The sequence below is a fragment of the Myotis yumanensis genome, unplaced genomic scaffold, assembly GCF_028538775.1.
Source record: "Myotis yumanensis isolate MYYU_CA2020_CCGP unplaced genomic scaffold, mMyoYum1.0.hap1 SCAF_6, whole genome shotgun sequence".
In the NCBI taxonomy this organism is placed as follows: Eukaryota; Metazoa; Chordata; class Mammalia; order Chiroptera; family Vespertilionidae; genus Myotis; species Myotis yumanensis.
Genome location: NW_027223757.1, coordinates 63,035,383 through 63,057,278, shown reverse-complemented (window position 1 = coordinate 63,057,278; position 21,896 = coordinate 63,035,383). Strand labels below are relative to the sequence as shown.

Below are 21,896 nucleotides of genomic sequence, written 5' to 3'. Positions count from 1 at the left end.
TAATAATAATTCTAAAAGCAACAGAAAGAACAGAAGAATCACAGAAACAAAGAAACTTACATAAAATGACAAATAAAATAATTTATCTAAGTTAAAGGACCAGAAAAAAGAACAAATGATATAGAGGAAGTTCTTTGAATAAGCAACAAATTTAAAAGTAAAAAGGTAATTCAATAATCTATTGTGTAAAATGTGTTTTAGGTCTGTGCAATCATTGACACAGCAGAGATAAACTATGGCAAAAGTTCCAGAGGTCTGTCTTAACTGTTTTAATAGTGTTTTATTTTATTAGCTCCTAAAGTAAAAGAGAGAGCTATGGAATGTCTCCTGGAAAATGTTTTCTCTGCTCTTTCAGTAAAGCTTCCAATGTCAGGGTGCTCCCACTTGAGACTTTATTGACCATAAAGGAAATCTACTCAGGTGATTTTCTAGTTAATCATCTTTCTCATTAAAAAATAAATCCCTATTATCTTCCAATATTAATTTTTGGTTCATATTCATACCAAAGAATGGTATCTTTAAAAAGACAAGAAAGCTATATAGAGTAAGAATAAAACCAGAAGAGAAAAAAATTACCTCTCCTAGTCCTTCCAGTGCTCTGAGTGCAATGAGAGCTCCAACTCCGATATCTGCAGCAATGGGCGTAAACAGGGTGAAGACAGCAGTGCCAAGGATCCCAAATCCTAGCAGCAGTTTCCCCCCCACTTTGCTGGCAACATATCCTCCAGGAATCTGTGTGATGATGTAGCCATAAAAAAAAGAACCAAGAATCCATCCTTGAGTTTCTGCATCCCATTTGTACCTTTTACCCTATAAAGAGTAGAAGGGAGGAAAAAAACACCAACCTTATAAGACCTTCATTAAACAGCTCCTTTATCTTACTGGCATGTAAGTACATAAAAATGTAATTCTGAACCACTTTTTTAGACTGAAGAACACACAAACTTTCTACAAGGTAGGCGAGTCACCATGACACAGGCATGCAGTTTCTTATCTAGAAGTGAATGGAAAATAATTGAAAGACAAAAACTTCAAGAAGGCTTGCTATTTTATGAAACTAGATTACAGGATGAGTTGCAGAGGTTTTGTAATGATCAGGACCAAGAAGGCTCAAAAAAGAGGCACAGGCTTAATCCAGAAAGCTACTAAATAGGCTACTGTAATGGCTGAGCCAAGCTTTGAAGCCAGGCCTGGGTTCCAGGCTAGCTCTATTACTTACTGGATTTATGTTCTGGGAAGAATAAATGAAAATGCACATAAAATAAGGCCTGACACATACTAAGCGTTCACTTAATGTTGGATATTAGTATACATAAATATGGATCATTAATATCTCCCCATTTCAGACCAAGCACTTGAATAAGCATATAGAACAATACAAAAGAACAAGAATTTAAACCAAGCCACAAACTTCCCACAAACTTCATGTGAATAGGAAATGTTGTTTAATTAGTAGCAGCACATAATAAAGTAATAATGAAGATTTAGTAAGTGATCTGAATATTTGACATTTTTAATAGCTGTATAACCGAGCCAATGTGTCAAGAACCATTCCAGGATTTCTCTTTATAAGGCAGATGAAGATAAGTAGCTAGATCAACAAAAGCACTTGCAAAAGGGAAAGATACAAAACAAATCCCTAATTATTCTTGTTTATGGTACCAATTTGTAGTGTATCTGTACAATTTTAGGACTTTAGTTATACAGTTATATGTCAAAGGTTGGCATGGGCGAAAGTGGGTGATATGTACCCAAATATGTATTTAGCAACATTAGTTAAGTCAAATGTAAAGATTTTTTGTACATGTGCTTCCTTGGGTAAGAAAACCTTGCTTGAATGCTTTCATTTGTAAATGGCAGCGGAGACTCACCCAAGTGTGATCTGGCTCCTTTGTGAGCACTGAAAATGGATGAAAATATACTCATAAAAAAGGACACCAGGCTTTTCTCCCTGTATTGTCTCCCTGTGTGATAAGCAAAATAAAATACAGTCACGTGCCACATAATGACATTTCAGTCAATAAGGGGCCACATATAGTCAAGTGGTACCATAATATTATAACGGAGCTGAAAATTTCCTTTTGCCTAGTGACACTGTAGTGCAACACATCACACAAATACTTCACATTGTGTTACAATTGCCTACAGTATTTCGTACAGTAACATGCTTTATAGGTTTATAGCCTAGGAGCTGAAGGGGAACAGAATTTGTTACCCCCAAATATGTCTATTTGGCATAAGGATTATGCTAGGCTGGTTAACTTTATTTTAAACAGCATATATGGGAGAAACTCTGAAAACCAAGCAGAAGTTACTCTGTGAAGAGATTAGCCAAAAAACATATATCCATAGCCCATCTTTGCAAACAACAGTGTGATGAAGGCCAGGGAAGGGGGGGTACTGGGTGGAGGTGGGCAAAGGGGGGGAAGGGGGACATCTGTAAGTGTCAACAAAAATAAAACAAAGGACATTTAGATTTTAAGAAATCTCCATTTGTAAGGGTGTTTTGCTCTCTATACCTGGAAGGTGGGGATGACCTCATCTCAGTGAAGAAGTATATGACTTAAATCTCCATAACAAACTTACCCTTGTGTACTGGGCTTTTTCCTTTTACTAGACTGACAAACAAGCAAACTTCCTACAAGGTAGGTGAGCCACCATGATACAGTTTCTAGAAGTGGATGGAAAATAAATGACTCCCTAGACCCCCAATATCTTCTTTTGTCTTTAGCTGAAGATGATCTTTAAGGTAGTGGCTTCAGCCATTTTGGCAGTTTACTCAGTTTTCCTGTCTCTCCCATGTTTAAAGGAAGTGTACAGGCTATTAAACTTGTTTGTTTTTCTCCTGTTAATCTGTACTTTATTACAGGGCTGTCTAGCCAAGAACCCTTAAGGGTAGAGGTAAAATTATTTTTCCTTCCCTACACTGCAATAGGCTATACCATATAGTTTAGGTGTGTAGTAGGCTATAACATCTAGATTGGTGAAAGGGCACTCTATAACGTTCACACAATGACAAAATCACCTAATGATGCATTTCTCAGAATGAATCCCTGTCATTAAGTGGCACATGACTGTATTCTGTGGGAAACTGATATAGGGTTGAGCCTCGGACTGACCTGCTGACAGTCACAAACAAGTCCCAGCTTAGAGGGCTCAGTCCTCTTAGCATAATTAGGCTTGACCTTATAACACTCCCCAGATCTTACCTGGGAAGCTAATGGGCTGAGGGAAGTGCAGGGAGTGTAAACATGATCAAAACAGGTGAAACTCACAAGAACTGTAACTATGGTAACCACTGCATTGTTTATACCTCAGACTATAAAAGGTCGGTGCGGACTGAGCACGGGTGGAAGTCCTTCCTCTTGAGTTGGACTAACCCGCCTGGTCCCCCAATATTTCCAAATTATCTCTTGTCTTTTCTAATTCATTTGTGTGCGACTCCTCTTCCAGATATTGAACCCTGAACCACGCGGGACGTGGAGGGAAACATTTACGACAGTATTCAAAGTGTTTAAAACTCAATTCTGAACAACTGATAAACACAATGATCAATTCCACTATAATATGAGGCAGGCAAAGTGACTTAAATGACTTAGTTTAGGCTTGTATAAATTTTGGAAAAGAATGTCCTAAGAAATTGATCTAATCTTATTTTTCATCCTGTAGTTTAGATGATCTAAGCTCTCTTGCAACAGTAGCTTTATAAGTAAAACAGCTATTAAATAATAGACCCATAAAAATTATTCAGCAATACATTAAACAAATTTTTTGGTGTGAGGGAAGAAGAAATTTTCTTCTACCCTCCTAGGTTCTTTCAGCTTCTAATAATTAGATCTACATGAGACAGATTGACAAATTTAATTACCTCTGTGTGAGAACCCACATACTAGTACATGAGGAGTCAGAGATCCCACATACATGAGAGGTTCAGAAACAGAAAGGGAAAATGATCTATAATAATAAAAGCATAATATGCTAATTAGACTAGATGTCCTTCTGGACATCCTTCTGGACAGCTGAGCCCCTCGCACGAATTTTGTGCATCAGGCCTCTAGTGTATATATAGCCTTCTGAAGTAAGGATAAGGTAAGGCACATAGGAGCTTCAGAGGAGAGGAAGGTTATTGCAAAACAATAAGAACAGACATGTTCAGTAATTAGAAGTTTGCCCTGGTTATTTCTGGTAATAACTCTTATTATGGGCAAGGCCCCCCATTTAAATTCTTTAAGGGAGCAGTAAAAGTTTCTCACAAGGCTGCAACTCAAAATAATTCACATGCCAAAGGGGCACATCTTGGGGTGGCCTCTTCTGAACCCTTTCAGTCCTCCTTTGAAACTTCCTGAGAAGTTATATTCTAGAAAGTAGGTTGATAGATTGTTCCATATCTCAGTAAAAGAGTCTTTGTCTTGAAAATAGATCAGTTTAATTAAACAGTTTTCTCTTATTTCAGGAGCCAGTGATGCAGCTGAGTTCCAAAGTTAGGCCTATGGTGCAAACAATCAAGTATTTAGGAGGTATCCTTATAGAAACAAAAGAAAAACTATAGTTAATGATTGAGCAGACTATAATCCCAGTTTCTGAATTCTGAAGGCAGTCAAACCTGAGACCCTTTGGCTCGTGGGCCAAAGCTCCAAGCACTGAGCCAAAAAGTTACTAAATCTTTTCAAGTGTCTTGTCAGGTTTCAGCTTGGACAATATTTCTGGCAGTATTAAACAATATCATGGACTTGTAGGGGCTCAGAACAGGCCTCCCCAAATGTGCTACTTTGCAATGTGAATTATTTTGAGCTAAAGACATTAAGATGTTGCAGGCTTATGAGAAACTTTTACCTCTCTCTTAAAGAACTAGGGGCCTTGCCCATAATAAGAGTTATTACTAGAAATAACTTACTATGGCCTATCTATAGGGCAGGGCAAATTTCTAATTCTAAACATCTTCTCTCCCTATAGTTCTGTAATGACCTCTTGAAGCCGTCCCAGGGCCCCTTCTCTTATACTTAGGTCAGAGTGCCTTATATAGGCTATCCCCCCAAAATGTATATTCACACTTTGCATAATTATAAAGGCAGTTTATTAAATACATTCCATTTTCAAAATTGAGCTATCAGCTGTTATCAGCTGTTAAAGTGTGAATACATTTTTAGGGGGGACACTCTGTATACCTCATTTTAACTTTCTATCCCTGAACCTCTCATGTGTGTAAGGTCTCTCACTCTCTCATGTATGGGGGGTTCCATGTACCAGTAGATGTTTTCAATTTGGTTATTTTCTCTTGTTACTCTGTCTCATGTGTATTTGATTATTAGACCAGCCGAAAGAACTGTGAGGGTAGAGGAAAAGTTTCTTCCTTCCTCACTGAATGAAGAGGATGCAGAAGTCATTACCTTCCAGAGTCATTTCCTCTGATAGGCAAAAGAAAACATTGACAGTCTGCATGTCCCAGGCAAGCAGAAAGCCACTCCAAGCCCTTAGGACACAGGCAATAGCTATCCCTCGGAGAAAGAGGATCAATAATCAGTTGGTCTGGATTTGGGAAGGAAGGAACAGTGTGAAATTTTATTTCCCTCTCTCACTGGGCTCATGAGGTAATCCATTTACAAAAACTTTTGGGCATCCTCCCTGAGTTTAAGAATTATCTAATTATGGCCTTTAGATTTGGCCTTAGACCAAGGAGTGAAAACTATCTGAGGAAAATCATCTGTAAGGACTAATGTCAGTCATACAGTCTTTTATTTTAGGTACCTTTTATCTCTTTTATTTCTAATTTGCTCTTTCCAACAATCACTCAATAAAACATTTTTTCTTCTTCTTTAGCATGTCTAATTAATATTGCTTGAGAGGTGAATTTATATGCCTTTCGTTTTATAAAAGTAGGCAGGGGAAATGTTTCCCAGTGAGAGACAATGTCCACCCCTGTAATACATCAGGTAAAAGAGACCCAGTAACTTCACATAAAGCTTTCTGAAACATTCAAATTTTCATAATCTTATCAATCCCTATATTCTATATTACAGTGGGGCCTTGACTTACGAGTGTTCCGACTAACGATTTTTTCGAGATACGAGCCGTCTCTCGGCCGATTTTTTGCTTTGAGTTGCGAGCTAAAATTCGGGTTACATACGAGCCAGCTTCAGATACCCCACCACTAGCTGGCACAGCGAACGTCACAGTGATTTGACATACGAGTAATTTGAGTTATGAGCTCTGTCACGGAACAAATTCAACTCGTAAGTCAAGGCCCCACTGTATTTTAATCTAATTGAGGCCTGAGTCAGGAGTCCTGGAAGTTTCTCTTTTCTATTCCCTGACCATTTACCCACAATTGTGTAAAAAGGTCCCCAGTGAAGGGTCCAGCCAAGAGACCCTGCCCTGTTTTCAATCTTAACCGTTTGAGTCCCAAGCAGCGCATAAAATAAAATAAAACAAGCACTATCACGCTGTTTGGGTCTTTTCATACTCATTTAGAGAAAACGCGGTTGCGCTGTTTGGGATTCTTCGACAGTGTTTTTTCAATACCCACTGGGACTCAAACGAATCGTATGTTTTCTCGACATAAAATCTCAGCAGCGCAATCGCGCTGCTTGGGACTCAAATGGTTAAACTTGATTAACCAGCCTGATAGCTGCCCCAAATGATTGCTGGCCAGGTTTCTAATTGTAATCTCTGCCTCTGACTTTAAAATGTTTTTTAAACGGGTAAATAGAACAGATTTGTTTGAGGCCCTTTAATGTTGGGGGACCAACACGGGGCCACTTTGGTCCATCCAGCCTTTTGTAGTACCATAGTAAGAGCTTTGTTTTAACCCTATCAATGTCCATTTTATGTACTCCCTCCCCTTTTTAATAATCACCTAAAGCTGTGGTTCTCAACCTTGGCTGCACATTAGAGTCACCTGGGAATCTTTTTAAAATCCTGATTTCTGGGCCTCATCCTCTGGAAATTCTGTTTCTTTGTTATGGGGTGGGGCCACAACATTAGTAACAAAGAAACAGAATTTCTGGAGGATGAGGCCCAGAAATCAGGATTTTAAAAAGATTCCCAGGTGATTCTAATGTGCAGCCAAAGTTGAGAACCACTAACCTAAAGATTTTTACCCTACTGGGACGAGTTCTGTGACTCCAGTTTGTTTTCTCTTTGTTTCACAGTTACAATATTTTAAAACAGGCAGTTCATTCTGTTTATTTGACTTCGAAGTCCTTGCTTTTAAGTGCACTTTTAAATGATCTAATCTAATTGGAACATTAGGCACAATTGCCATTGTAATATTAGGTTACACTTTTCTTGAGAGCTGGCAGCAGTTTGGTAGGACCCTACCTGTAAAAAGAGTTTAGCCCATATTCGTTTGACCATGTTTTAAAGCTTCCAACCTGATGGTTACCAAGCTGAGTTCTTAGGACACAAATATTTTAAGTTGTCTTTTAGTAAGATTTTGCCAATTTTTTCCTTCCCTTTTTATTCTTAAGCGCAGGACAACTGTACTTCCATTGTTTATGTTTTTTTTTAAACATTATCTACAAATATCTGAAGGCAATTAAGAATGGGTCCGAGTGGACTTTAATTTTTCTTCTAATTTCTGTCCTTCCATCTTTTAAAAATGTTTTATATTGACTTCAGAGAGGGAGGGAGAGGGAGAAAGAAACATCAATGATGAGAGAGAATCACTGATTGGCTGCCCCCTGCATTCCCCCCCCCCCCCCCCCCCCCCCCCCGGGGATCAAGCCTGCCACCCGAGCATGTGCCCTAGACTAGAACTGAACCCGGGACCCTTCACTCCACAGGCCAACACTATCTACTGAGCCAAATCGGCTAGGGATGTTCTTCCATCTTATTAAGCGAACCTTAACGACCAGCAATTATAACAATATGAAAGCTCTCTAAAATTTTTTTCTTTCTTTTCAATTTAGAAGTTTTTCCAATTCAAAGGATCCACCATCTGATCTTGACAAGTAGAATCTTAATAGCAACTCAAACCAATAAGAACTGGGGATACAAGAGACATCCCCAAAGAAGAGTGCAAAAAGATGCAACCCTGCCCTAGGGTTTGGCTCAGTGGATAGAGCTGCGGCCTGCAGACTGAAGGGTTCTGGTTTTGATTCTGGTCGAGGGCACATGCTCGGGTTGTGGGCTCGATCCCCAGTAGGGGGTGTGCATGAGGCAGCTGATCAATGATTCTCACTCATCATTGATACTTCTCTCTCTCTCTCTCCCTCTCCCTTTGCTGGGGTCCAACCCCAGCGGGTCCAGGGGTCCCCAAAGGTGTGGACGGAGTCAGCGAAGAAGGAATGACATGGAGACAGCGTTCAGTTGATCAGCAGCCTAGCCAGGATCTCTAGCCAAGTTCTGTCCAGAATCTCTAGCCAAGTTCTGTGTCCATGTTCTCTCGCTAGGTTCTGTAGTCAGGTTCTGTTGCAAGGTTCTCTAGCCAGGTTCTCCTGCCATGTTCTAGGTTCTCCAGCCATGTTCTGTTGCCAGGTTCTGTCCAGGATCTTTTGCCATGTTTTCTTGCTATGTTTTCTCTCTAGGTTCTGTCTCTAGGTTCTGTCTAGGATCTCCAGCCAAGTCCTGTCTCTAGGTTCTGTGTCTAGGTTCTGACTCTAGGTTCTTCAGCCAGGTTCTCTCACTATGTTCTGTTTCTAGGTTCTGTCTTCTTTTGTCTTGTTACATCTATATTTATACCAGTTGATTTTAATCCTATTAATTTCTATTCCAAAGGTTAGGGCATTTCTTATCTCCATTCCAGGGAGTAAAGATTATGTAGCTTAAGGGTGATTGTTCGTAGTTAAAGTGATTAACTACCTGCCTGGCATTTAGTTAAGAGGTTTTATTCCCTCCCTAACTTCAGGGAAAAATTCCTACCTGGGGAAACAACCTTTCTCGGAGAGGTGACCTTGGTTAAAACACATAGCGCCAAGAAGGGGAGCAAACATCTTAAGAACAGTATGCCATATACGCCAGGTCCCTTGAAACATATGCTGTGATGTTTCTTCTCTGCAGCAACTGTGTCAAGCAGCAAGGATGGACCGGCTCCTGGCATCCCTTCCTCTCCGAAATCAGTTTTTTAAAAAAGATGCAACTCTCATAAGATAAAATTCACTCCCAGAATTAGAAACAGCCATTCTAAAACACAGGGAATCATGTATTCCCTGATGACTTATTTATTTGTTTGTTTTTTTTGGAGAGAGAGAGACAGAGAGAGAGAGAGATGAACAGAGAAAGAAACCTAGATTGTTGTTCCGCTTATTTATGCATTAATTGGTTGATTCTTGTATGTGCCTCGACTGGGGGGTCAAACCCGCAACCTTGTCATATTGCGACAATCCTCTAACCAACTGAGCTACCCAGCCAGAGCCAACTCTACTCCTTTTAATGGGGTTAGATTCACAGCCTACACAGGGCTTGCCAGATACATATGCATCCTTTGACTGGTGCAAAACAAGAATGAGGAGCCCTGTTTTTACGATTTCTGGGAGAAAATGGATAGACACAGAAAACTCCCTTGAGAGCATGGCATGATCTTAAAACTGTGTTCTCAGAACATATAACAAAATGAAAGGAGAAACACCAGAGACAAAGAAAAACAGAATACAAAACCTATGTGTATTCATACCAAATAACCAAAAGTCACTAAGCCCAAGAAACTAGTTTTAAAAATACCTAAATTTAGAAAAAGAAAAAAGGACTCTCACCACTCTAATCCACCAAACTCTATAGGTAGAGATCCGGGAGTTGGGCTTGGCAAGAATTCTTACCATGTTTTTGCTGGGCCATGTTAGAGGACCAAAGAACTTTCTACTGCAATAGCGTCGGGGTGAGCAGTAAATAGCCTGTAAGATATTCTGCTCACAGTGCTGTGTGGGAGGAAGAAACTTTCCTTTACCCTCAACGTTCTTTTGGCTGGTCTTATAATTAAATCTACATAAGACAGATTAATAAGAGAAAATAACCAAATTTAGTTATATATGTAGATATGAAAACACCACATACATGAGAGGTTCAGAGATAAAAAGTTTAAATAAGGTTATATAGGGCGTTCTGAACTAAGGATGAGGCAAGAAACCTTTGGGCTTCAGAGGAGAGGAAGGTCACTGTAGAACGATGAAAGCAGATGTTCCATAATTAGAAGTTTACACTCCCTGCCCTGGCTGGGTAGCTCTGTTGGTTAGAGACTCATCCCTGATACACTAAGGTTGTGAGTTCAATCCTCAGACAAGGCACATACAAGATTTAACTAATGAATGCATAAATAAGTGGAACAACAAATCGATGTTTCTCTCTCTCAAATCAATCAATAAATAAAAGAAGGTCATAAAAAGTTATTTCTGGTGATAACTGTTATTATGGGCAAGACCCCTAATTTGAAATTTTAAAGGAGAGATAAAAGTATCTTGTAAGCTCACAGGGTCACAAGGGCCTTCACCTGAATATAATTTACATTCCCAAATGGCATGTCTTGAAGAGGCCTGTTCTGAACCCCTTCACTGGTATGCCAAACATGTTTTCCAAATTTTCTTCAAGGGTGATATGTTTATAGAGGAAATGACAACTTTTCAAACAGATCAAGGTGTATTATACATGTTACAAGTATTACAGCACAATAGCAAAAGTTAGTTATAAGTTACTGTCCAACCTGTTTCTGGGAAAACACAAAAGAAAGTGATTCAGAATTTACATGAAGAAATGTTTTTGATTTTTTGTAGGATGAAGAAAGACCTTTCAATATTTTTTACTTAGATATATTTTAAGATTAAGGTTGCTTGCTTTAAAAAAATAGTACTTACTGTGTGATTATGAATAACTTTCATGGAAGCAGAATGCTCTGCACACTCCTTAGAAGTTCTATTATTTGCCAAAGTTGTATTTGAATCAACCATATCCACTAATGCGACACTCAGATTCACACGTAATGCATACAGAATGAAGAAACCAAAAAAGGCCAAAACTGCTAAGTTGTAACGAGCAGAGCAGCACACTGGAGCTGAAATAAAAGATTGGGGGAAAAGGTTCATTAAAAGAATAACAGATGATATTGACTAAATTACTAAAAAGGTTACCTTTTCGAAGTGCACAAATTAAGAAATCATGAATATTTTTCTGAGAATATTCTCAGATTAAGCATATCTAAAAACATTTGTCAAAAAGAATTTGTTCCTGGTATCTGTACTTAATAAACATTTAACACATGCGAGCCTATACTATAAGAATTTCTTAAAACATGGAGGCAGAGGAGAAACCAAGATGGTGGCATAGGTAATCACCTATACTTGCTACCTCTCACAACCACACCAAAATTACAACTAAACGGCAGAACTACTACCACCCAGAACCGCGGGAAAGCTGGCTGAGTGGAAATTCTACAACTAAAGAGGTGAAGAAAGGGCATTGAGACTGGTAAGAGGTGCAGAGGTGTGGAAAGTGCTGGCACCTGGATATGCTATTCTTTAAACCGGGAGGGAGATACAAGCTCCCGCTTGCCCTGAATTCCAGTTACCGGCAAGAGTCTGGGGGACCCAGACACATACGGGGAGAAACTGGACTATCTGGCATTGGGACAGGAATGTGAAGGCGACTTACTCTTAGAGGTGCTCCAAGCAATCATTGTTCCTGAACCGGTGCACGGGACTTCTCTGTTCAGGGAAGCCATTGCTGTTTGCTCTGCCCTGGTGATTCCCAGAGACCCTGCCCCTCCCTATTTACAACTCCACCCAAGCTGTGCGCATTGGCTTTTGCATATGAATGGCCTGGCCTTTCGCCTAAGACAAACTGTACCTGGGTCAGAGAGTCCCAGAGATTCCAAAAGAACGCCCAATACCTGGTAGCAGCAGTGGCCTTGCGCCACAGCTGGGCCTCGCCTGGGCACTTCCAAACTCCATACAAAGAAGAGGAATCTGCAGATGTCTCTGTAGCTCCTGCTGGGTGGCCCCAGACAGTGGCTGACCTTGCAACTCCTTGGAGATGATAACGGATTACAACTCTTCACATCCATAAGAGACACACTCAAGGGGCAGACTCAGTGACCACCAAAGCCCTGCTGAAGCAAGTCCTGCCCCATAAGGGTGTCTCCTATGCAACAGATCTTCCAGTGTAGACACAGCTGGTCACCAAAGCCAATTGGCCTGGAGGTCAATTCCTCCCAGTGATACCAAGAGCAATTAAGGGTTAACTACAACAAGACTGTGCAAACATCCCACCAAGGGGTGCACCAAGGGCATCCACCTCAAGTGACTGGGGAGGCTGAGCCACTGGGCCCTATAGGACACCAACCACACAAGGCCACTCTAACAACTCAAGGAGACTTAGCAGCTACCCAGTACATAGAAATAAACATAGGGAAGCAGCCAAAATGCAAAGACAAAGAAACAAGTCACAAATGAAAGAAATGGATGAAAGCAAAATACTGGATATAGAGTTCAAAACCACGGTTATAAGGTTACTCAAGAATCTTCTAGAAACCTCTGAGAAATTTAGTGAGACCCTCAAGGATATGAAAAAGGACCAATCAGAAATTAAGCATACACTGACTGAAATAAAGAATAATATACAGAGATCCAACAGCAGACGAGAGGATCCCAAGAATCAAATCAAAGATTTGAAATATGAAGAAGCAAACACCCAACCAGAAGAGCAAAAAGAAAAAAAAATCCAAAAATATGAAGATAGTATAAGGAGCCTCTGGGACAACTTCAAGCGTACCAATATCCAAATTATGGGGGTGCCAGAAGAAGAGAGAGAGCAAGATATTGAAAACATATTTGAAGAAATATTGACAGAAAACTCCCTCTACCTGGTGCAAGAAATAGACTTACAATCAGGAAGCACAAAGAACCTCAAACAAGAGGAATCTAAAAATCAAGTGAATAAAAAATCTGAAGAACAGAATAAACTGGTGAATATAACAGAATCAGGGGCATAGAAAGGGAGTGGACTGACAATTCTCGGTGGGGAGGAGGGGATGTAAGGGGTACAGGAAGAGATTGGACAAAAATCTTACACCCATGGATGAGGACAATGGGGGGGGCGGGTAAGGGCATGGGGTGGGGTGGGAACTGGGTGAAGGGAAGCTATGGGGGGAAAAAAGGAACAACTGTAATAATCTGAACAATAAAGATTTATTTAAAAAAACAAAAAACATGGGAGGCAATAGCTTTATCAACTTTGCTCAGAAAAATTTCCATTCCAGAATCAATACTGAACCCAATTCCTGCCAGCTGGCAAAAATATGAGAAAAATAGATGAGAGGGTTTAATGGCATCACTATTTCTAAAAAACTATCTAAAACATGGCCAATAAGTACTTGAGTACTCGCTAGGGCACAGCATGTATTATACAGGTTAGTAGCCATCTCATTGTAAATGTAGCATAGCATAAAAAGTTTACTGCCAAGGCTAAGGCAGGAAACTCTCCTTGATAAATTTCTTACCTTGAAAAACTTGCAGAATCTATGAAAATTGCAGCATATGTGGCAGTTGCTAAGTTGACCATGCTTATAGGGCCCACAGCAAAAAGGGAAATAAGTGAAGGTACTGCAATGCTTTAAAAAAAAAAAAAAGGCCAACAGAGTAGGTTGGAGGAGCCAGTGAAAGAAGGATCATGTGAGAGAAATCTGACCTATTTTTAACTTTAATTGTAGGCTTATGCACATATTTTTTCCTTCTTCATCTTTAAAATCTTTATTGTTGAATTACAGATGCTGCCCTGTTTCCTCTCTCATTGCCCTCCTCCACCCTGATCCCAACCTGCCCTAGGTTTTCATCAACCTATTGTCTGTGTCCATAGGTAATGCATATATACATATAAGTTGTTTGGTTAATCTCTTCCCTCCTTCCCTCTGAGATTCATCAGTCTGTTCTAGGTTTACATGATTCTGGTTCTGTTTTATTCATCAGTTTATTTTGTTCATTAGATTCCTTATTTATTTTGATTTTTAGATTCTATTGTTGCCATTTTATTGTTTATATTTTTTATCTCCTTTTTCCTTTTTTTTTTTTTTTTTTTTAAGAATTGGGCCTAACTCAGACCTTTCAACTCTATTTTTTTTAAATATATTTTTATTGATTTCAGAGAGGAAGAAAGAGGGAGAGAGAGATAGAAACATCCATGATGAGAGAAGAATAATGGATGGCTGCCTCCTGCAAGACCCCCACTGGGGATCGAGCCCATAACCAGGGCATGTGCCCTTGACCGGAATCAAACCTGGGACCTTTCAGTTCGCAGGCCAACGCTCTATCCACTGAGCCAAACCGGCGAGGGCTCCTTTTTCCTTTTCTTAAAGAATACCCTTCAACATTTCATGTAATACTGGTTTGCTGGTGGTGAATTCCTTTAGCTTTTTCTTGTCTATGAAGCTCTTTATCTCCAGTGGTTCTCAACCTTCCTAATGCCTCGACCCTTTAATACAGTTCCTCATGTGTGGTGACCCCCCCAACCATAAAATTATTTTCGTTGCTACTTTATAACTGTAATTTTGCTACTGTTATGAATCGTAATGTAAATATATGATATGCAGATGTATTTTCATTGTTCGCGACCCACAGGTTGAGAACCACTGAATTCTAAGCAATAAAGCTGGGTAATCTTGGTTGTAGGTCCTTGGTTTTTATCACTTTGAATATTTCTTGCCAGTTCCTTCTGGCCTGCACAGTTTCTGTTGAAAAATCAGCTGATCAATGTATGGGTGCTCCCTTATAAGTTACTAACTGCTTTTCTTTCACTGCTTTCAGATTCTCTCTTTGTCTTTAACCTTTGGCGTTTCAATTATGATGCATCTTGGGTGGGCCTCTTTGGGTTCCTCTTGTTTGGTACTCTCTGCACTTCCTGGACTTGTATGTCTATTTATTTCACCAGGTAGGTAAGTTTTCTGTCATTATTTCTTCAAATAGGTTTTCAATTTCTTATTCCCTTTCTTCTCCTTCCGGCATACCCATGATGCGAATGTTGGTACCCTTGAAGTTGTCCTAGAGGCTCCACATAAGTGTATATAAGACACATCTCATTCATACAAAAGTAAACTTTCAACTGGTGGAAAATGTGAGGAATAAAGAATTTTTATGTATGGGAGGGGACGCTTTGCTCTTCCTTACCTAATTCCCTCCCTTCTTTCTACCTAAATTAGCTAGAAAACTCCATAGACTTCCTGTTGTTTATCAGCATTGAGCCACCCTTCCCAAACCATTTCGGTGTGCATCTCTGAAATCTGCTGGCCTAAGTACTAAAGCAAATACTTGAGAGGCAAACCACAGTAGGGTTACCGAGAATTTTGTTATATCAACCTGAGAGGTATTAATTCTTAACACCAAAGAACTATATCCTAATTTTAGCTCCCTCAATAAAGAAACACTATACATAATTTAAAACCATGTCATCTTATTCCTAATGAAGTGGAAAACCTTCAATTTTGTTAAGGATCATGTAAAAATAAAGCATTTGCAAACAGGAATTTCTCAAATATAACACAAATGTGGCAATGTTGTGTTAAGGAAGGAGGATGGAACTAAAATTCAGAATTCAAGTTAGTCATTAATAGAGCTTCATGCAATCATTGGGAACTTAACTTCTTTGTCCCTCAGGTATCTATCTATCTATCTATATATGGCTAAGTGACCGACTGTCCATCCGTCCGTCCATCCAACTGATCAACCAGCCAGTACATATGATGCACGCTGGCAATTTAAAAATAAACATTGACTCGCGCATTCATATAAAGTTCTCGCTGGTGCCAATCACACGCGTGTGTTTTAATCTGTCATTGTCGATCGTGAATTTGGTTGACACTTCAATTATAGAGAAAGGGTGAATAGCGATATTAAAATATTTCTTCTAATTAATTTCCTTTCAATGTGCACAAATCCATGCACCGGGCCACTAGTTTATGTATGAAAGGATGTGCCAGTAGGTGGTAACTGGTTTCTAAGGTCTGTTAAGTACAATTTTATGACTGACATTTTATCAGCATTTCTCTTCTGAAAAACAAAACCATACACTTAGGCATAAATGAGGTACAGCTAATTCCATTATCAGTTCCAGAAACAAACATAAAAGATAAATAAAATGTATGCAAACATATGGGAAGAGAAATTTTTAGGACTTCTAAAGACTTACTCCTTCAGGCACCCTACCTAAAAAAACTAATTCTGAATTGTGGAAAAGTCTAGACTGTTCCATAATGTGACTAATGCCAGGCTCTCTAGCTGGACCGAGCCAGAATGGAGATTGCTTATGGCAAACCCGATTTAGAGACTGTCTGATGGTAGTCGATGTTCTGATGTAAATCACCACCCCTCCCCTGCCTGCTGCTACATACTGGCTCCTGGAAGAGGCCATTGTCCTCAATCAGTCAAGCATGTAAAGCATTTGTACCTGGGACTGGTCACTTAAAAGTACTTGTGACTATCCTGTCTTGTTCTGTATAATTCTCTGGCACATGCCAAGCAGTGCAGGGATTCATTTAGTCTTGCAACCGCCCAAAACGTGCCACATATGCTCCCTTCATAAACTCTTAATTATCAGAGTGGAGTGGCAGCCTCATTCTCTGATCTTACTCTGCCCTGCACTTAGGGAGGTAGATTTTCAGGCCCGGGACCTTTCCCTGGGTCTGTATGTATTGATGTGGATGGGAAGCTTTTTTTCTAAATATCCTTACTTTCATGAAAGTGCAAAGTGAATATATGTAGAACATAATTTAATGAAAAATGTACAAAAATCCATTGATAAAATTTCAGAAAAAGAAATGAAAAAAGGAAACAATTCATTTTTCAATTGCAATAAACTTAACAAAGGATGTGAAGAACTTATACACTGAAAACCAGAAGACATTATTATGAGAAACTGAAGAAGACAGAAAAAAATGAAAAGATATACTACCTGTTCATGGAATGGAAGAAACAAAGAAGAGAAAACAAATTCTTGAGGAATTCCAGGGCCTATTGGAATGACCTAATAAAGCCAATTCTGGATGTCCTAAATTAAAATCAGTTAATAGAACTGAGGGCAACCACTGATCTACTTTCTGTTATTACAGATTAATTTTGCTTATTTTAGAACTTCATGCTGATGGAACCATATGTTAATATGGTAGCTTCTTTTGCTCAGTGTTTTTGAGATTTGTCCAGATTGTTATATGTGACGAGAAAAATTCTGAGATGTCCTAAATTAAAATACACGAGGATGGAGGAGGAAGGTTAATCAATTAATAAAACTGGGGGCAAGAAACCAACAAAGACTGCTCATATTCCTAAATGTATGTTGAAGCTATGAATCAACTCCTAGGTGGCTATTTCATCTCATCTAAAAAGAGAGCCCACCACCAGATAACTTGGCATGCTGCTTGTGCATAAACTCTCTGGACTGTTGCCCACAACCAACCTCAAAGCAGTGTACACTTCTTCCTTATGGACAATACACTTATCCCCAAACTAGCCCTGGATCAGACCACTACCACCTCTGCCCCTTTATTTTTTCATCCCCAAAATCACTGCATACAGGAGCCCTATCAATGCAGGACAGCGGGCAAGTCTGTTCTTCCCACCTAGCTCTATTGCTGATGGTTAAGATGGTATGTCCAGGAAAAGGACCATGGTTAGCATATTGCTCAATAAACCCTTTCTTTCAGAAAAACTTTTGGCCTGGAAGGTTATTGTTTAACATGTATATGAGTAGTTTCCTTTTATTACTGAGCAGTATTCCATTGTAGGGACATACCACAATTTGTTTATCCGGTCACCTGTTGATGGATACCTAGGTTGTGGCCAGTTTTTTATTATTATAAATAAAGCTGCTATATTATGGTAATATATGTTTAACTTTAAAATAAATTGCCAAACAGTTCCCAATGTAGTTGTAACATTTTACACTCTTACCAGCAAAATGAAAGTTCTAGTTACTCCATGTCTTAGTCCACATTTGGTATCTTCCGCCTTTTAAATCTTAGCCACTCTAACGGGTACATAGTGACATAGTTGTGGTTTTAATCTGCATTTTCTTGACAACTAATGATGTTTAATATTTGAGCTAAAATTTTATACACACACACACACACACACACACACACACACACAGAAATATCTCCTCCCAAATTGCAACAGACTTTAGTAGTCTCTAGGGAATATCTTTATTATGACCTTTATTTCTGTATTTCCATACTAGATTATTTTACAGAGGAAATCTATAGAAATCTAACATTATATGCCACAGCGGGTAAAAAATCAATTTATGGAACTAAGTCCAACTGCCAGGTAATACATCCCTGCGGTACAGTATTTACACGAACATCCACCAACACAAGCTCCCAGCTGCCAGATGGCACTATAACGCTGCCACCTCTATGGCTGCCATCTGGGAACATTAAATAAAAAAGACACCTCAGGACTATACTGCTCTTGGTCAGGAAAAGTCAAATTTCTGATTCAACTGTTTCTTGTGCACACTTCTTTGCAACTACCGAATGCACGCAAGCTGTTTTGCTCTGTAGTTTCCAGTACTTTTAAAGAAGTTTCATTATAGAAATAGCACAATATCTTCATCTTCCCCCTCTCCCCCCATTCAGGGAGGATGCGTTGTCAAGTATTCCCCGTTCCTATTTGTTGCAAGACCTTTGGCAAGTTACCTTGGAAGACTTTTACAGATCTACCTTGAGGATAACCCAACTGATTCCTAACTTAAATGTCAAGACGGAAATAACAGTGCGCAGCACTTTTGATCTCTTACTGCACAATTTCAATATAGTCGCCGGGTTATGCAATGACTTCCATCCGCGTCCTCACAAATATAAACCTCCTTTTGGGTCTCCCTTCCTCGCCCAAGGAGCTCCCCGACCACAAGCTGGCGGACGTGCAGCTGCGGGAATCCGGAGGCACAGGACAGGGAGGAAGAGCCGGCAGCTCTGTCCGGCCGGTCCATTCGCAGGTTTCTCCCCCGGTTCGCTCTCTCGCGGCGTCCTCCGCCCGCTCCTTGGCCTATTGGTCTCATTGATTGATAGATTCTCCCCCGTTCATTCTCCCGTGGGGTCCCCCGCTCGCTACCACCCAACATCGCCAGGAGCCCAGTGCCGGCGGCGCCAGCCGATCCCCGCCCAGGCCCCGCGGGGCTGCACTAGCCGAGGTCCCACCCAACCCGCGGCGGGACCTGGCCTCAGGGTTCACGCCCGCCCCGGGGTCCAGAAGCGGGCCCCCCGGTCCTCGCGCCCCCTCACGCCTGGCTCTCCCCAACCCCGCTCGCCCGAAGCCCCCGGATCGCGCCGCGGCTCACCGGCCTCCGCCTGCGGGGCGCCCTGCAAGAGGGGTGTGCTGTCCGAGACCTTCTCGCCCTCGGGGGACTGGCCGGGAACCGGAGACCTCATGGCGTCTCCGGGGAGCAGGCGGCCGATCTCCCGGCGCAGGGCAGCGCTCGGGCCGGACCGCCGAGCCCCGGGGCAGCCCCCGGCCTGGCAACGCCCCTCAGCCCCGTCCGGTCGCCGCGGCCCCGCCCCGAGGCGGCCGCGCTGACTCCGCCCCCGCCGCCATCTTGGCTGTGGGCGACTGGGCAATGGGCAGCGGAATTCTGGGAGTTCGGCCGGGGGGCGGGGCCTGACGCACAATGCTCCCCTCCGTCCGCCTCTCTCCCGGGCCGCCGCCGCTCCGGGGCCGCGGAGGAGTGGGAACTGGGGGCTGACCGAGGGCCCTGGAGTCGCGCGTGGTGAAGGAGAGAGTTTGGCTCGGATTTAGGAAGTGGATGGTGTACATCTGACGTTCATCTGTGGGTAGTAAATTGCCATGAGTATTAGCAGCCCTGTTGCTATCTACCTGTGGCCGCCCACTGCCCCTAAAGTAGCTTTGGAGAAGGAAAGAGTCAGTAGGAACCTGTTGAGTCCCGTGAAATTGCCGATTGTGTAGGTCAAAGTAACCCAATATCGGCAGTTTCCTAGGATTCCACCCCTAGAATCCTCTGATGGATGGGTGGTGTGCCCCCTGCAGGTCCGAGGTTCCAAGCAGCCTCCCCTGGCATTTGCTGACGCAGAAAGAGGAACAAGAGGAACCAGCTTGTCTTGGGGGGCGGGTGGGGGTGAGGGTGGAACAGACCTGGGGCCTCTGTCCTGACCATCAGTTATTGTGGGCAATAAAGATATGGAAGGAAAAGGAAAAAATACATGGTAGATGACCTTGGGGCGTTCATTGTGGCCAGGGAAGACTTGCAAGCCAGTCATTGAATAAACCAGATCAGAGTGTTATGGGTTGACCCAGCGAGATAGACCACCGACTCAGAATTTAAATTTAGGTGCCTTTATTAAGCCAGCGGCTGACCACAATCCCAGCACCCCGCCGAAGCAAAAGGCTGAACTGTGGTCCAGACTGCAAGAGTTACAGCATATTTATTTGCAAAAACTACAAAGTTACAAAGCCTTGTTTACGCAATTTGTTCCCGACACAGTATAGCATTATCACCTTCCTATCTATGTTTTCCGGGAACAGAGAGCACAGTATATTGAGGAGGGACCATGAGACCATATCTCAAGGCCTGACCTGATGTCAGTACCTTCCTAGCTGTCACCCTTGCCCCACAAGGAGGGCTGGGATTTATGAAGATACCCCTAACCTCCAGATCAGTAAATGCTAGGAATGTTATCAAGTTGAAAACAACAAATCAAGCCTTGTTTCTGAGTTATTACCATGTAGATTAGTAAGACTCTGAGGGAAGGGATTCCAGCTTTTTGGGAGCCTTGTAGAGCAGTGCTGCTCAACTTGAATATGCATGAAATCCCCCGGCAGATCCTTTTAAAATACAGATTCAGATTGATCAGGTCTGGTGTGACAATAAGTTTTGTGTGTCCACTTGGAGGGTGTTTTTGGATTGAAAAGAGCAAGTTGTGGGTAAAGCAGATTGCTTTCTTTAACTTGGGTAGACTTGATGCAATCAAAGGGCCGAGTGGAACAAAAAGGCCAACTCTGAGCGAGGGGGTATTTCCTAGCAGACTGCTTTCAGACATCCTTTGCACATACTTCCTTCCAAAGAGAGAAGTATGGAAAGGGAGGGGAAGAAAAGAGTAACTTTACAGGGGGGAACGCCTGGCAAACACTATCTCAGGCATGTGATGAAGTTTAATGTCACCAGTGATAATCATCAGTGATAAGTTACCTGGACTGCACATCTCCTGGACAGGCTGGTGACCTGTGTTGTAGACTTGGATTTGCCAGCTTTAATAATTGCATGGGCCAATTTCTTTCTTTCTTTTTTAAAGAGTCCATCAGTGATATATATATTCCACAAATGAGTGAGATCAATGACAATATATTTCATTGATTTTTTACAGAGAGAAAGGGAGAGGGATAGAGAGTTAGAAACATCGGTGAGAGAGAAACATCGACCAGCTGCCTCCTGCACACTCCCCACTGGGTATATGCCCACAACCAAGGTATATGCCCTTGACCGGAATCGAACCTGGGACCCTTGAGTCCGCAGGCCGACGTTCTATCCACTGAGCCAAACCAGTTAGGGCGAGCCAATTTCTTATAACAATTCTTTTCACACACCTGCATCCAGTTGGTTCTGTTTCTCTGGAGAACCTGACTGGTACATCTGGGGTGGGCTGAGATTCTGAGAAGTTCACTGATGACCACATTTCGAATAGTTAGGTTATAGAGGACTTGGACCAGGGGATAAAGATTCCAAGAGATTTGAAACATTTCAAACAAGGGAAGATACTTTTTCATAAATACACTTTTTATTTAAAAGTTTTAGGTTTAAAGAAATGTTGCAGAAATAGGATAGAGAATTCTCATACTCTTTGCCTAGTCTGACCTGATATGCTCTTACATTGGTATTGGTCATAACTAATTAGCACATATTGATAGATTATTATTAACTTAAGTTCATGCTTTATTCAGACTTTTTAAATTTTTACTTTTTTTTTGTCCTAGGATCTCATT

General features: G+C 41.3%; 1 protein-coding gene across 4 annotated transcripts in view; it reads right to left on the bottom strand.

Annotated features, from left to right (window-relative positions):
* Window positions 1–19,428, bottom strand: part of SLC17A5 (solute carrier family 17 member 5) — a 65,737-nt gene extending 46,309 nt beyond the window's left edge. The window contains exons 1-3 of one of the 4 annotated variants that reach the window (XM_070418234.1): window positions 19,243–19,428; window positions 10,782–10,978; window positions 577–810 (exon numbers count right to left, since the gene is read on the bottom strand). In XM_070418234.1, the coding sequence (XP_070274335.1) occupies window positions 577–810; window positions 10,782–10,978; window positions 19,243–19,333 (522 nt within the window). In that variant the 5' untranslated portion in view covers window positions 19,334–19,428. Of the gene's footprint in view, window positions 1–576; window positions 811–10,781; window positions 10,979–11,574; window positions 11,615–19,242 lie in introns of those variants that run through there. The other 3 variants (XM_070418233.1, XM_070418230.1, XM_070418231.1) reach the window with 3 other exon arrangements.
* Between the last annotated feature and the right edge of the window lie 2,468 nt (window positions 19,429–21,896).